The sequence below is a fragment of the Perognathus longimembris genome, chromosome 21 (genome assembly GCF_023159225.1).
Source record: "Perognathus longimembris pacificus isolate PPM17 chromosome 21, ASM2315922v1, whole genome shotgun sequence".
Classification (NCBI taxonomy): domain Eukaryota; kingdom Metazoa; phylum Chordata; class Mammalia; order Rodentia; family Heteromyidae; genus Perognathus; species Perognathus longimembris.
The window spans coordinates 28,690,411-28,702,850 of NC_063181.1; the positions used below are offsets into that span (position 1 = coordinate 28,690,411).

At 43.2% G+C, this 12,440-nt stretch overlaps 2 protein-coding genes across 6 annotated transcripts in view; one reads left to right on the forward strand and one right to left on the reverse strand.

Moving 5' to 3' along the window:
- Snx25 (sorting nexin 25) overlaps positions 1–705 on the reverse strand; it is a 95,148-nt gene extending 94,443 nt beyond the window's left edge. Inside the window, exon 1 of the mRNA XM_048330828.1 lies at positions 147–705. Within this exon, the coding sequence (XP_048186785.1) occupies positions 147–560 (414 nt within the window). The 5' untranslated portion in view covers positions 561–705. The remainder of the gene's footprint in view (positions 1–146) is intronic.
- Positions 706–8,223: 7,518 nt separating this feature from the next.
- Cfap97 (cilia and flagella associated protein 97) overlaps positions 8,224–12,440 on the forward strand; it is a 29,130-nt gene continuing 24,913 nt past the window's right edge. The window contains exon 1 of one of the 5 annotated variants that reach the window (XM_048330829.1): positions 8,224–8,298. The gene's annotated coding sequence lies outside the window, so the exon portion shown is untranslated. The other 4 variants (XM_048330833.1, XM_048330832.1, XM_048330831.1 and 1 more) reach the window with 4 other exon arrangements.

Below are 12,440 nucleotides of genomic sequence, written 5' to 3' on the forward strand. Positions count from 1 at the left end.
CCATGGTCCTCCGGCTTCGGGGTGCAGAGGGGAACTCGGACGGACGAGAAAGGCCGCAGGCGGCGGGGTGTCCGAGTGCGGACAGCTCGCGCCGGGGTCGGGCACCGAGGCCGTGGAGCGCGCGGGGAGCCGAGACCGGTACTCACCCCCAGCGGGCGGCGGGCGGCCGTGGCCACCCGGCTCCAGGCGGCTAAGAAGTCGGGCGGCGAGGCGCGCAGGCTCCGGCCGAGGGCGCAGAGGGTGCCCAGCAGGAGGGCGGCCGCCGCGCAGCTCAGGTACAGGCTGAGGCGGAGCAAGACGGTGCACGGCCCCGCGCTTCCCGCCGCCAGCCAGCAGCCCGGTCCCAGGAAGGAGAAGACCACTGCGGCGAGAACGGGCAGGACCACCGGCACCCACCGGCTCCAGCCCCGCGGGCCCCGAGGCGCCGCCGCCGCCGGCGCGCTCCCCTCAGACTCCCTCGGCGGCCGGCCCGCGGAGCCCGGGGCGGGACGGCCGCGCTCGCCTGCGGCCGGCGCCGGGCCGAGGCCGGCGCCGCTGCTGTCGGTGGCATCGGGGTGCATGCTGCTTCCTGGGCCGCTAAGGACAGGCACATCTCCCGCCCCGCTGCCCCCCGGCGCTGCCCTGGACGGTGGCCTCTGCGCGGCGCCTCCCGGCCTCGCCGCTCCCGCCGCCGCTCGGGAGGCAGAGGGAGCCCGCGCTCATGCCCTGGCCGGCGGCCCTCGGAGGGAACCGCGCTCACAGACGCCGCCGAAGCCCCTCCCGGCACCCGCTCAGGCTCTCCAGCCGGCGCCGGGTCCACAGCAAGCGGACCGAAGCGCCCAGGTAGCGGGACCGTGTTGTGACTGAAGCCCGCGAGGCCTGACGCGGGCGGGGCGGGGGCGGGGGCCGCCCGGAGCGGCGGGAGGGGGAGGGGGCCGCGCGGCCGCTGAGTGACAGCGGGGAGGGGCCGCAGGGCCGCCCACCCACGGCGCGGGGGCGGGCCTCGGAGGAAGGGGCGCGACCAATCGCAGCGCGCCCTGCTTTTTCCCGCGCTCCCCCTCCTCTCCACTCCGCCAGGACGGAGTCAGTTGGTGGAAATTTTTGCTGCAGGTGTCAGAAGCGATTGTAATTCTGACTCAGGCCATCCCTTTAAATTCTCGCCACCGACTCTTTACCTGCGCCTCCACTTCTCCTAGCCTTGCTGGCAGATCGCTCGGCTCCCCGCGTGCAACCAACCCACTTTCTACTGTTTGCTCCATTCAGATTAAACGGGTACCAGTCCTGAGCCTCGCATTTAACAGCGTGTCACTGATACTTTCTCTCCTTCCCCACTCATCCGCCGAAGGAGAGGAATCAGACAAATGTAGAAATGTGATCTAGGTAGGAAAAAGGCCGGAAGAACTCGGCCTGGTGCCCGAGGGTGTACACAGCTGCTGTAACCAGTTTGACTCCAGTTCTATGTTTTTTCTTGCCAACTGTTACCCACGCAAACGAGAGTGGTCCAAATAATGTTTGGAGTACATATTTTTCTCTTCTTACAGTCCCAGCCGGTAGTACACAGATGATGCTTGCCAAAAGAGATGTCAGTATGCTGCATAAACACTAGCAATCGCTGCACTGCTGAGGCTAATAAAGCAGCACATGTCTTTGATGGATAATGGAAATAGAAGAATCCTGAAGAGATTACTGGTTGCTGTAAGTGGAGTGAAAGAGTTGAGTGAACAAATTAGGAATGGAAACAGGAAGAAAAGTAAGTTAGAAATGATTTCGGAAATATCTACAAGTAACAGCCTAGGAACTCTCCTCATGCTTCTTTAATGAAGAATTCAATCTCAGAAAGCTTTTTACTGGTTTCCAATAAATGTATTTATGGTCTGACTTCTGGGGAGCACATGAGAAAAATAAGTATTTTCAGATACTGTGACTATACTGTGTTTTTCAATAAGGAATAATTCCATCTGTGAGTAAGTCGTATTACTGTCACTTCAACAAGCAAAACATTCAAAGTTCATATGAAATAAATATTTATTGTTTTAAAACAAAATTATTACATAGGAGATAGTTATGCAAAAGAAAAGACTATGGTGTGGGCTGGGGATATGGCCTAGTGGCAAGAGTGCTTGCCTCATATACATGAAACCCTGAGTTCGATTCCCCAGCACCACATATACAGAAAATGGCCAGAAGTGGCGCTGTGACTCAAGTGGCAGAGTGCTAGCCTTGAGCAAAAAGAAGCCAGGGACAGTGCTCAGGCCCTGAGTCCAAGCCCCAGGACTGGCAAAAAAAAAAAAAAAAAAAAGACTATGGTGTCCATTATATACTGTTGACTGACATATTCGTTCCAGGCCTTCATAATAAATTTGTCTAAAATGGATTGCAAATGACAGAAGAAGAGATCTAAAAATGATCCCTAACATTTAATCCTAAGTTATTTTATGTATCTGTATATTAAATGTATTTACGTTTTCCATTTTCATAAAGCCTTCTGTTTTTAATATTTATTGGCTGGAAATACTTCATTTTCATTACAGCTTTGATACTGTTATATCTTTTGACACATGGGGAAACTGAGTCATGGGTAAATCAGCATGCTCATTACAAAGCTAATATATATTATAGCTAGAATCTGGTTATCTATGCGTAGGAGCTAGATTTACTACATGTACGTTTAACGTTATAAATGGTGTACATCTAGAGCTTATACATTTACCACCATAACATCGCACTTATGAAAAACCATGATTTAAGTCATCTCATAGTTCAGAGGAGAAACACAACTTTTCCATGAGCTACAGACTTCTATTCCATGCTTTAAAATGTTTAATGTTGTTGCTTTGTGAAATAGCAGCACCTTAGCACTCTAACAAGTGCCCACGTGACTATAAGTTGAACCAGTAAAGGGAAAACTGATATGATGTTTACTGCCATCCCAGGTCTATAACTTAAGACCATAATCTTCAGACACAGCTGTATTTTCCCCAAGACTAATGTAGAGCTGGAGACATGTAAACCTATGGTGGGAAACTGTCTCAAAGTACCCTCTGTGCTTCCAAGTCAGCAGACATTCCTTATAAACTTAACAGCAAAGTGTAGTTTATGGAAAATACATAAAGAGATAAAAGGAAATAAATGTCTAAGGAGAGAGGGAAAGAAATGAGGGAGAGAAGAGAAATATTATTAAACTTCAAAAGGTAGGCAGGTGGCAGTGTTGACACCTGTAATCCCAGCTGCTCAGGAGGCTGAAATCAAGAGGCTTGAAGACAGCCATGGCAGAAAGGTCCATGAGACTCTATCTCCAAAATAACCAGCAAAAAGTAGAGTTAGAGGAATGGTTCAAGTGCCAGTCATGATTAAGAAATCAAAATGAGGGACTGGGAATATGGCCTAGTGGCAAGAGTGCTTGCCTCATATACATGAAGCCCTGGGTTCAATTCCTCAGCACCACATATATAGAAAATGGCCAGAAGTGGCGCTGTGGCTCAAGTGGCAGAGTGCTAGCCTTGAGCAAAAAGCCAGGCGCAGTGCTCAGGCCCTGAGTCCAAGGCCCAGGACTGGCAAAAAAAAAAAAAAAAAAAGAAAGAAAGAAATCAAAATGAGTGTGTGAGGCCCTAACTTCAAATCCTGACCCTGGCAAAAAGTAAAAAAAGGTAATAAACTATAAAATACCATAAAAACAAGTTGTGACTTCTCAAGCTCAACAGAAACATATAATAATGCTTGGAAAATAACTAACCTATGAATAAAATAGTGACTGGGGTTCCACATTCATAAGTAAAGATAATGGGAAATTTATACAGAACTACATTTGTTATTAATGTTAAAAGAAATTCAATAATAAGATGTTGGAAACTAACTCCTCTATGCATCACCTTTATAATAGTAAAATAAAAATAAATAAAAATTGAAAAAAGATATTGGAAACTAAATTAGCTGGTCTCAAGACAAAGGGCACATCATAAAAAGGACAATCTGGGCTGCGAATCTGGGCTGCGAATGTGTAGAGTGCTCTCCTAGCATGTGTGAAGCTCTGAGTTCACTTCCTCAGCACCACATACACAGAAAAAACGGGAAGTGGCGCTGTAACTCAAGTGGTAGAGTGCTAGCCTTGAGCAAAAAGAAGCCAGGGACAGTGCTCAGACCCTGAGTTGAAGCTCTAGGACTGACAAGAAAAAAACCAAAAAGGACAATTTCAACTTATCTAAGTGTTGGCTATCTGCTGTCACATAACAAATCCCTACCCCTAATGACAGTAACATTACTTCCTATTGTTCTGTGGGTCAGCAGTGTGGGCTGGGGTCAGCCGGCTCTTGGCAGAGATCAGTAACAGAGCTGCACCTACTGATATGCACCTACTGATACTGATACTGGTTTGTGGACTCTCTGTTGAGATGGTCTCCGTGTCCTGTGTTCTTATCCTCCAATAGGTTAGCTTGGGCTATACTTCTCCAAAGTTTCATGCAAATGTGTGAGTTCTTTTAACATGTTGCTCCTGTTATGTTTCCTAATATCCCTGTAGTCAAAGCAGACTATATGATCCATCTAGGAATAAAGGAGCAGCTTACATATGGAATTTTTTAAAAAATCAGTTGTTTATTTGTTTTACTTTTAACAACTTACCACTATTTGAAGCATTAGTTCTAATAGATCATCTGAATACTCGAACCAGTAGTAGCATCTACTGTTTAAATTCACACTCTGGTCTCGAGTTGATATTTTTCTTAACCTGTTTACGAGACAAAAAGAACTGGGGTGAAAATAGAGTCAATGGAGATAGTGGACAACTATATAGGACAACCATTGCCAGAATGAAATTTGTCTATAAATCCCAGATATCTGTTTTCAAGTAATGAAACATAACACAAGGAATTACAAACTCACCTAAATTTGATATCCAATACTAGTGATTGGAAAATTATTAAGAAAATAAATTGTGACTTCTTAATAATTGTCTCCAAAATACAAACTGGCCAATACCCTCTTTGAGCTCATCTATATGCTATTTCACTCTATTTGTTATGGGTTCAATTATTGAGTGAATGCTTGCCTGAATAATTCAGATAATTATTAGGGTCTGAATAATTTATTATGATCAGAATCTTTATATCTCCCACAAAATTCCTACAATGAAATCTAGTCATCAATGTGTTGATGTTAGGAGGAAGGCTGCTGGAGGTTATTAGGTCACAAGGGCAGTTTGTATGACTGGATTAATGCCCTCATAAAAAAATGGCTAGACTTCTTAGACCACATGAAGACACAGAGAGAAGAAACTATCTCTGAATGAGGAATCAAGCCCTCACCAGACACTTAATCTACTAGCATCTTGGTCTTGAACTTCCCAGTCTCCAGAACTGTGAGAAAGGTTTGTTGTTCGTAAGCCAACAAGATTTTGTTGTAGCAACCTGAGTGACTTAACATACCTGGGATAAGATGATACCTACTAATTGATAGCCCACCAAAATAGTCAAAATTACTTCAAGATACATACTTTCAAATCTTTATTTTTTATTATGGCAAAATATACACAACATACAAGTAATTTTTTTTTTTTTTTGGCCAGTCCTGGGGTTTGGACTCAGGGCCTGAGCACTGTCCCTGGCTGCCTTTTTTTTTGGCTCAAGGGCTAGCACTCTACCTCTTGAGCCACAGCACCACTTCTGACTTTTTCCATATATGTGGTACTGAGGAAAAGAATCCAGGGCTTCATGTATGTAAGGCAGGCACTCTACCACTAGGCCATATTCCCAGCCACCAAATAAATAATTCAATATGCAGTTTTATTTCTTTTTTATTAGCATCAATTGTACATAAGGGTTTCATGGTGATATTTCCATACATGCATTTGATATACCTTGATTATTATATTATGTTCTTACTCCCCCTTTTTAAAACAATTTTGTTTCATTACTCTATTTTCATACATGCCTATAAAGTACTTTGATTATATATATGTATAGTGTAGTAACATTAAGTAAATTTACATTGTTTTGTAATTATTACCACTATCATCTCCAGAACATTATCCATCCATACTTAAACTCTGTGTCCATCAAACAATTCCCCTTTCCTGGGAGCCAGCATTCTGCTTTCTGGATTCATCAATGTGATAATTCTGGGTAACCTCACACAAATTATACAGTAATCCATCCTCTTGTGTCTTATTTCCCTATGCTTTAGTGTAGGGAAATACTTTAAAGCTCATCTATTTATTTAGCATGTATCAGAATTTTATTCATTATGGGCTAAGCAACATCCCTTCATATATATATAACCACATATATAATATTTTATCTTATTGATGGATGCCTGGGATGTTTCTATGTTTAAGCTATTAGGAATAATGCTGTTACAAAAGCATACAAATATGTTTTGATACCCTGCTTTTGATTCTGTTGGATATATATATCCTCAAGTAGAATGTCTGGCTCTCAATTTTCAGTGTTTTACTTTTCAGAGATGCTACACTGTATTCTGCTCTATTTTACATTCATACAAGCAGTACACAGGGTTCAAATACCTATACAGCTTAGACAGTCCTTTTTGTTACTTATTTTATTCTTTTCAGGAAGCATTTTTAAAATATAGCTATCCTTGTAGGGGTGAAATGGTAGTACACTGTGATTTTCACTTCCATTACCTTAATGATTAATGATGTTCCACATTTTTTCATGAGCTATTGGTCATTTGTGTATCTTCTTTGGATATATGTCTATTTAAGGTCTTTGTATAATAAACTTATGAGCAAAAATAGGTACCTATCCCTGGGAATTAGTGTCAAAATAATTTTTGGTTGGGTTTTTTTTTAACTGTATTTTTTTGTGTTTTCTTTTTTGGTACTGGGGATTGAACCCAGGACGTTGCACTTGCTAGGCAAGCGCTTTGCCACTGAGCTACATCCCAGCCCTAGTGTCAAAACAATTTTATAAAACAAAATAAAATGAAATCCTTTCCTCTAGCGAACAGAAAAAAAAACTTACTGGTACAGAAATAAAACATGTTTAGAATATACACTATTCCTTACCTGAGATTCCTTAGGCTATAGTTAAATCTGTTATTTCCTTAAGTTTGTTTTCTTACGGGAATATTTTTTTTTCTCAGCACTTAATGTATTAGTATCCTATTGCTGCTTAGCAAATAACACAATTTAGAGGTTCACAATTCTGGAATTCAGGAATTTAAAATCAGAGAATCCATTTCCTATCCCTTTACAGCTTCCAGAGTTGGCCTGCATACCTTGACTCACTGTCTCTTCCTCACTTCACTCCAATCTCATTTTTATACTTTGAACTTGTTGCCTCTCCTCTTATAAGGACTCTAGTGATGTGGATAGTTCACATTTATTTTCTAAAATTTGTATTTCCAATCGCACCACCTAAACCTCATTTGCCAGGTGAAGCCACATATCCATGTGTTCTAGGGATCAGGAGGTAGACAGTCTTGGGTTGCCGTTATTCCACGATGTTATTCCACAATGTCAACCATATGCCTGAGAGTTCAAAAGCAAGAAATAGGAGCATTGAATACATGGTGAAGAATGTGTATACCGGTACTGGGGCTTGAACTCAGGCAGGGCCTGGGCACTGTCCCTGAGCATTGCTGCTCAAGGCCTAGCACTGCGACGTGAACCACAGCACCACTCCCGGCTTCCTAGGTTTTCCTGCTGGCTTTGAACCGTGATCTTCAGATCACAGCCTCCTGATTAGCTAGGATGACAGTCGAGAGCCACTGGCCTTGGCATCATTTTTACCTTAAATCGTCTTAGCTACACCTCCTGGACCAGCAGGAGGGCTTTCACTGGTGCAGGGAACGAGTTTGGACATAAATTTGCAGATATAAATCACCACGAAGACAATCACCTTCCATTTCAATTACTGTCGTTTTGGCAAGTAAGAGTAGTAACAACATGACCCAAACGGCCTTCCCCATTCAAGGCTCTCAACCTACCGCTCCAAGTCGGCGATGGGAGAAAGACTGTAGCTTATTTAAGGCAGGCAGGCCTGGGCTCACCTTCCCTCCCGCGACCACTCTGTGACGCGGATGGCAGTAGCGACACGCGCCGGCTCTGCCGCCTCCCACACCCTCCCACAGGTTCGGAACTCCCAGGCTTTCTCCTATTTTCCCTTCCACATCCTCCGTTTCCGGAAGCAGCTGCCTGGCTTAGGGATCTCGGGGGCGCGCGCGCCGCGGGGAACAGCATGCCGGGTCTGGGGGGCGCGCAGGCGCGTGCGTACGTGCGTGCGTGCGTGCGTGATAGGCTGCGAGTGAAGCCGCGAACGCCCCGCGCGGCGCTCGAGGAGCCGTAGCCGCCACGGCTCCCAGGTGAGCGTTGCGCGAGCCTCTCCTCCCTCCCTGCCCGCGGTGCGCCCGCCACCCTTCTTCTCCGTTCGGGATCCGTTTCCCGGGACCGGAGCTCAGTGGCGGCTTCGACCTCTCGGGGTGGGTACGGGGGAATCCTGGCGCGGAAGCTCGGGAGGCGGGCCGCCGTGGTTCCCCACCGTCTGCCCTGCGGCCTCCCGGCCCGGCCCCCCAGCTGGGACGAGGGGGTAACCAAAACAAAGCCTTTGAAGCCCGCGGCCGGCGTCCACACCCCTACCCGCCGTGGGGCTGGAGGACGGCTGTCCCGACTCACCACAGGAGAGGTGCCTGGAGCTCGGTTCAGGCCGTTTGCTGCCTGCTTCTGGGTACTCGAACACGAAGACCTGAGGGGCTGGCTGGTTGTCTTCTACCTTCCGGAGTTGGAGGAGGTGGTGACTGGGGTGGGGGTGGGGGACCGTTCAAAAGTGGTGGTCACTTTAGACCAAGTTTTTCCAATTGGGGGGTGGGGGGCGGAAGGTCTCTTGTGGAATGTGATGCCGGCTGGATAAACATGACAGTTTTTGTTGTTTTTTTTTTACTCCAGTCTTATATTTTCTCTTGATGTGTCATGAAAGCACTAATACTTATTTTGCTTTCTCTACATGAGTTCCAGAGTACCCGTCCAAGTGAATCCCAGGCAGTTTTGGCAAAACCTATGATGATCCAGCATCTGAGAGGGATTATTATGGTCTGATGAACTATTTGATTTTTTACCCTTTCCCAATGTGTTCTATAGAGAATCATAAGTCCTTTGTGAAAAGTCACTGCCTTGCTTACTTTGATTTGAATTAAGCCTAGCGTTGAAGTAAATGGTAGCAAAGGAATTGCTTAGTGGATGGTAATTGTCAGATACATTTTCCTGGAAATTGAGTGAACTCACCTGAGTCTTGAAGTCCTTACATTAAGCCTTTTCTTTTTAGGTATTGTGAATGTAAATTTGTACATGAAAAGTTTTCCAGACACCAAACTACACCACCTCTCATGAACTATGGCCACTTCGGGCAGCAGGTGGCTTTGTACATGACTGGAAATGTGCATTAAGAAGGTAGTTCTGGCATATGTTTGTGGAGTGGGTAAAGGGAAAGGGTAGAAAACAATAAAGGTTGCTAGATTGGAAACTTACCTTTCTGCCTTAGTAGTAGCTATCAAAACACAGAATGAAAGCTCATCTACCTTAAACCTTCAAACTCCTTTGTAGAATAAACACGGATAAACATTCTTTAAATGACTATTTATTGGGTGCTAATTAAATGGCCCAGATAGTGTGAAAATGAGCTAGGCATCAGCTGCTCTCAGTCCAATAATGAAAAGATTGTTTTTTGTTTGTTTTGAACCAGGCTTTGCTTGTGTTAGAGGCTGATCTCCTGCATTCACATAAGCCTCTTATCTCTTGACCCTCCAGATAGCTAAGACTACATTGATAGAATAAGACTGGTTAATAGGAGAAGACTACACACTTTTTTATTTGTATTTATTTTTTGCCAGTTCTGGGACTTGGACTCAGGGCCTGAGCACTGTCCCTGGCTTCTTTTTGCTCAAGGCCAGCACTCTGCCACTTGAGCCACAGCGCCACTTCTGGCGGTTTTCTATATATTCGGTGCTGGGGAATTGAACCCAGGGCTTCATGAAAAGGAGGCAAGCACTCTTGCCACTAGGCCATATTCCCAGCCCCTACACACCTTTTTAAAATGTTAATTTTTATATAGACAAAAGAAATCAATCCCAAGAGTTGATGTAAACAAAGATTGATAAAGTTTTGGAGGTAAGACTGAGGAAGAAGGGTTTAGTCCTCTAGGGAAATTAAACTATGAGAAGTTAAATAGAAACTAACAAATAATAAAGGCCATTTTAGCAAGCCTTATTTGTGCAGCTCCATCTCATGGTCAGAAAACCTGGGCGAGTCCTCATTTTTCACAAGTTGCTTCTATGAGAGGGCTTCTTGTTTATTCTCAGTTCAAATAAAAATGATCTTTGTGCTAAATAGCATATTTCAGGGTGGTATATTCTGATACCTCCGTCCCCTCCCCCCCACCCCCACAAGCAAGATGGGAAATAGGAATGAAAACAAGGAAGCTTCTATAGCCATTTAGCTTGTGGATAAACTTTAGAATTTAGACCTATTTGGGAATTAGGAAAGATGTTTTTCTCCTAATGTATAATCTTTTGTAGTATCCCAGTAAATGCTCATTCAGTCTTTTCTCTATCTAGTGACTCAAGACTTATAGTCTTAGAAAGTAGCCCATTCTGTTTTTGAAAAGTTCCTTTGTTAAAAAAACTTTCATGTGTACTCCATCTTTTGATTCAAGTTTTTACCTCTGGTAACCGATGTAGAATCCTTTCTGATATCACAGTTCTAAAATGAAAAGATCTGACCATTTCCTTTCCCTTTTTATGAGCCCCTTGTGTTCTGTGAACCATTAATTTATGGCTTAGATTCTAGACATGTTACCATATGAGTACAGAATAGATAATTTAAGAAGTTGCTTGACCAAACAAAATACAGTGCAAACAGTTTGGGGCTGTATAGTACTATCCCAACAGTGCAAACAGTTTGGGACTGTATAGTACTATCCCAGTATGATTTAAGAACATACTTTTTTAGTTTCCAAGCTACAGTTTGTCCTTTGGGAGCTCCAGCTCATTTTTCAAATGAACCTTTATTTCTTTTGAGAGAAGGTCTCTATCTGTCTCACTATCAGGGGTGTTATTCAGCACATCACTCATTTCTTCATTAATATAAAGGCAATGTATTGTTCTTGAGTTTTACTACTCTTTTCGGCCTACATTAGTCAGTTGTAGAAAACTAGCCATCACAGAGTTAGACATTAAAACCTTTTTGGGCCTATTGGGGAACTGTGAGGGTAGGAGTTAGGAAAAATGTCAGCACTAACACTATATGCCATACATCATTATAGGTACTTTTACAAAGATCTCTTGTAAAATTATCTAGGATTACTAACAAATTCTTGTGTCATATACACTCACACAAAAATAAAAATGCTGGAGTCATTTCAAAATCATTGATTTCCAAAATTGCCACTGTCTCTACTAGTGGGATTTTAATCACGAGCTCAACCAATTCATAGTTTGGAATTCAAAAGACTTCTTACCTGTGGTAAAAAATATAATTTGTTTACTTTAGTAGAAGAAAACTGCTACATGCCAAATCTATCCAATGAGATTTATGACAAACTACATATGTATCTAATCATAATTATATGATTTTTTTTAGCAGTATGACTAAACAAGTCCCATTTTTTTTTTTATGTATGTGCTAGTCCGGGGGCTTGAACTTATACTCTAGTCACTGGTCCTGAGCTTTTATGCTCAAAACTAATGCTCTACCAGTTGAGCCACAGCCCCATTTCCAGCGTTTTAGTAGTTAATTGGAAATACGAGTCTCACAGACATTCCTGCCTGGGCTATCTTCAAACATGATCCTCAAATATCAGCCTCCTGAGTAGGATTACAGGCATGAGCCGCCGGTGTCATCAACAAGGTCTCACTTTCCTTGTAAAAATTACTATTCAGCCACCAAATCATAAATATTATACACAGTAATGTTTGATTTTTACATGGTATTCTACTTTTCTTTAACAATTAGTGTGATGTACTCAAATGATTTTACATTTGCATTGTGTTCCAATGATGTCTTTTGAAATCTGAAGATACATTAAAAATATAATTGGAGGATTCATAACCATGAAGCAAAGTTAAAAGGGGTATAATCACAACTCTTATTATAGTGCTTTAGATTTTATTCCCAAAGGTAAGTTATTTCACAAAAAAGTAACTTTTGGGGGTGTTTTTATGTAAAGACATAAAAACTGTCCAACCTTCATTTAGAACTTATTCTTTGTGAACTGTAGTGGACAAAATAGTAGTAATCTCTTATCCTCTTTACATTTGTGATAACCAGTGATCACAGGGTCTCGCCTACCTATTTTCCTGATTCATTGTTTGCTCATAAGTTTTTATTTTTAGGGTTTTTTAATTTTTATAGCAATACTGGAACTCTGGGCTGTGTGCTCACTGGGCAAGCATTCTACATCCCTGAGCCATAATTTAAGCCCTGTTATTTTAGATTTTTAATATATATCCTTCCA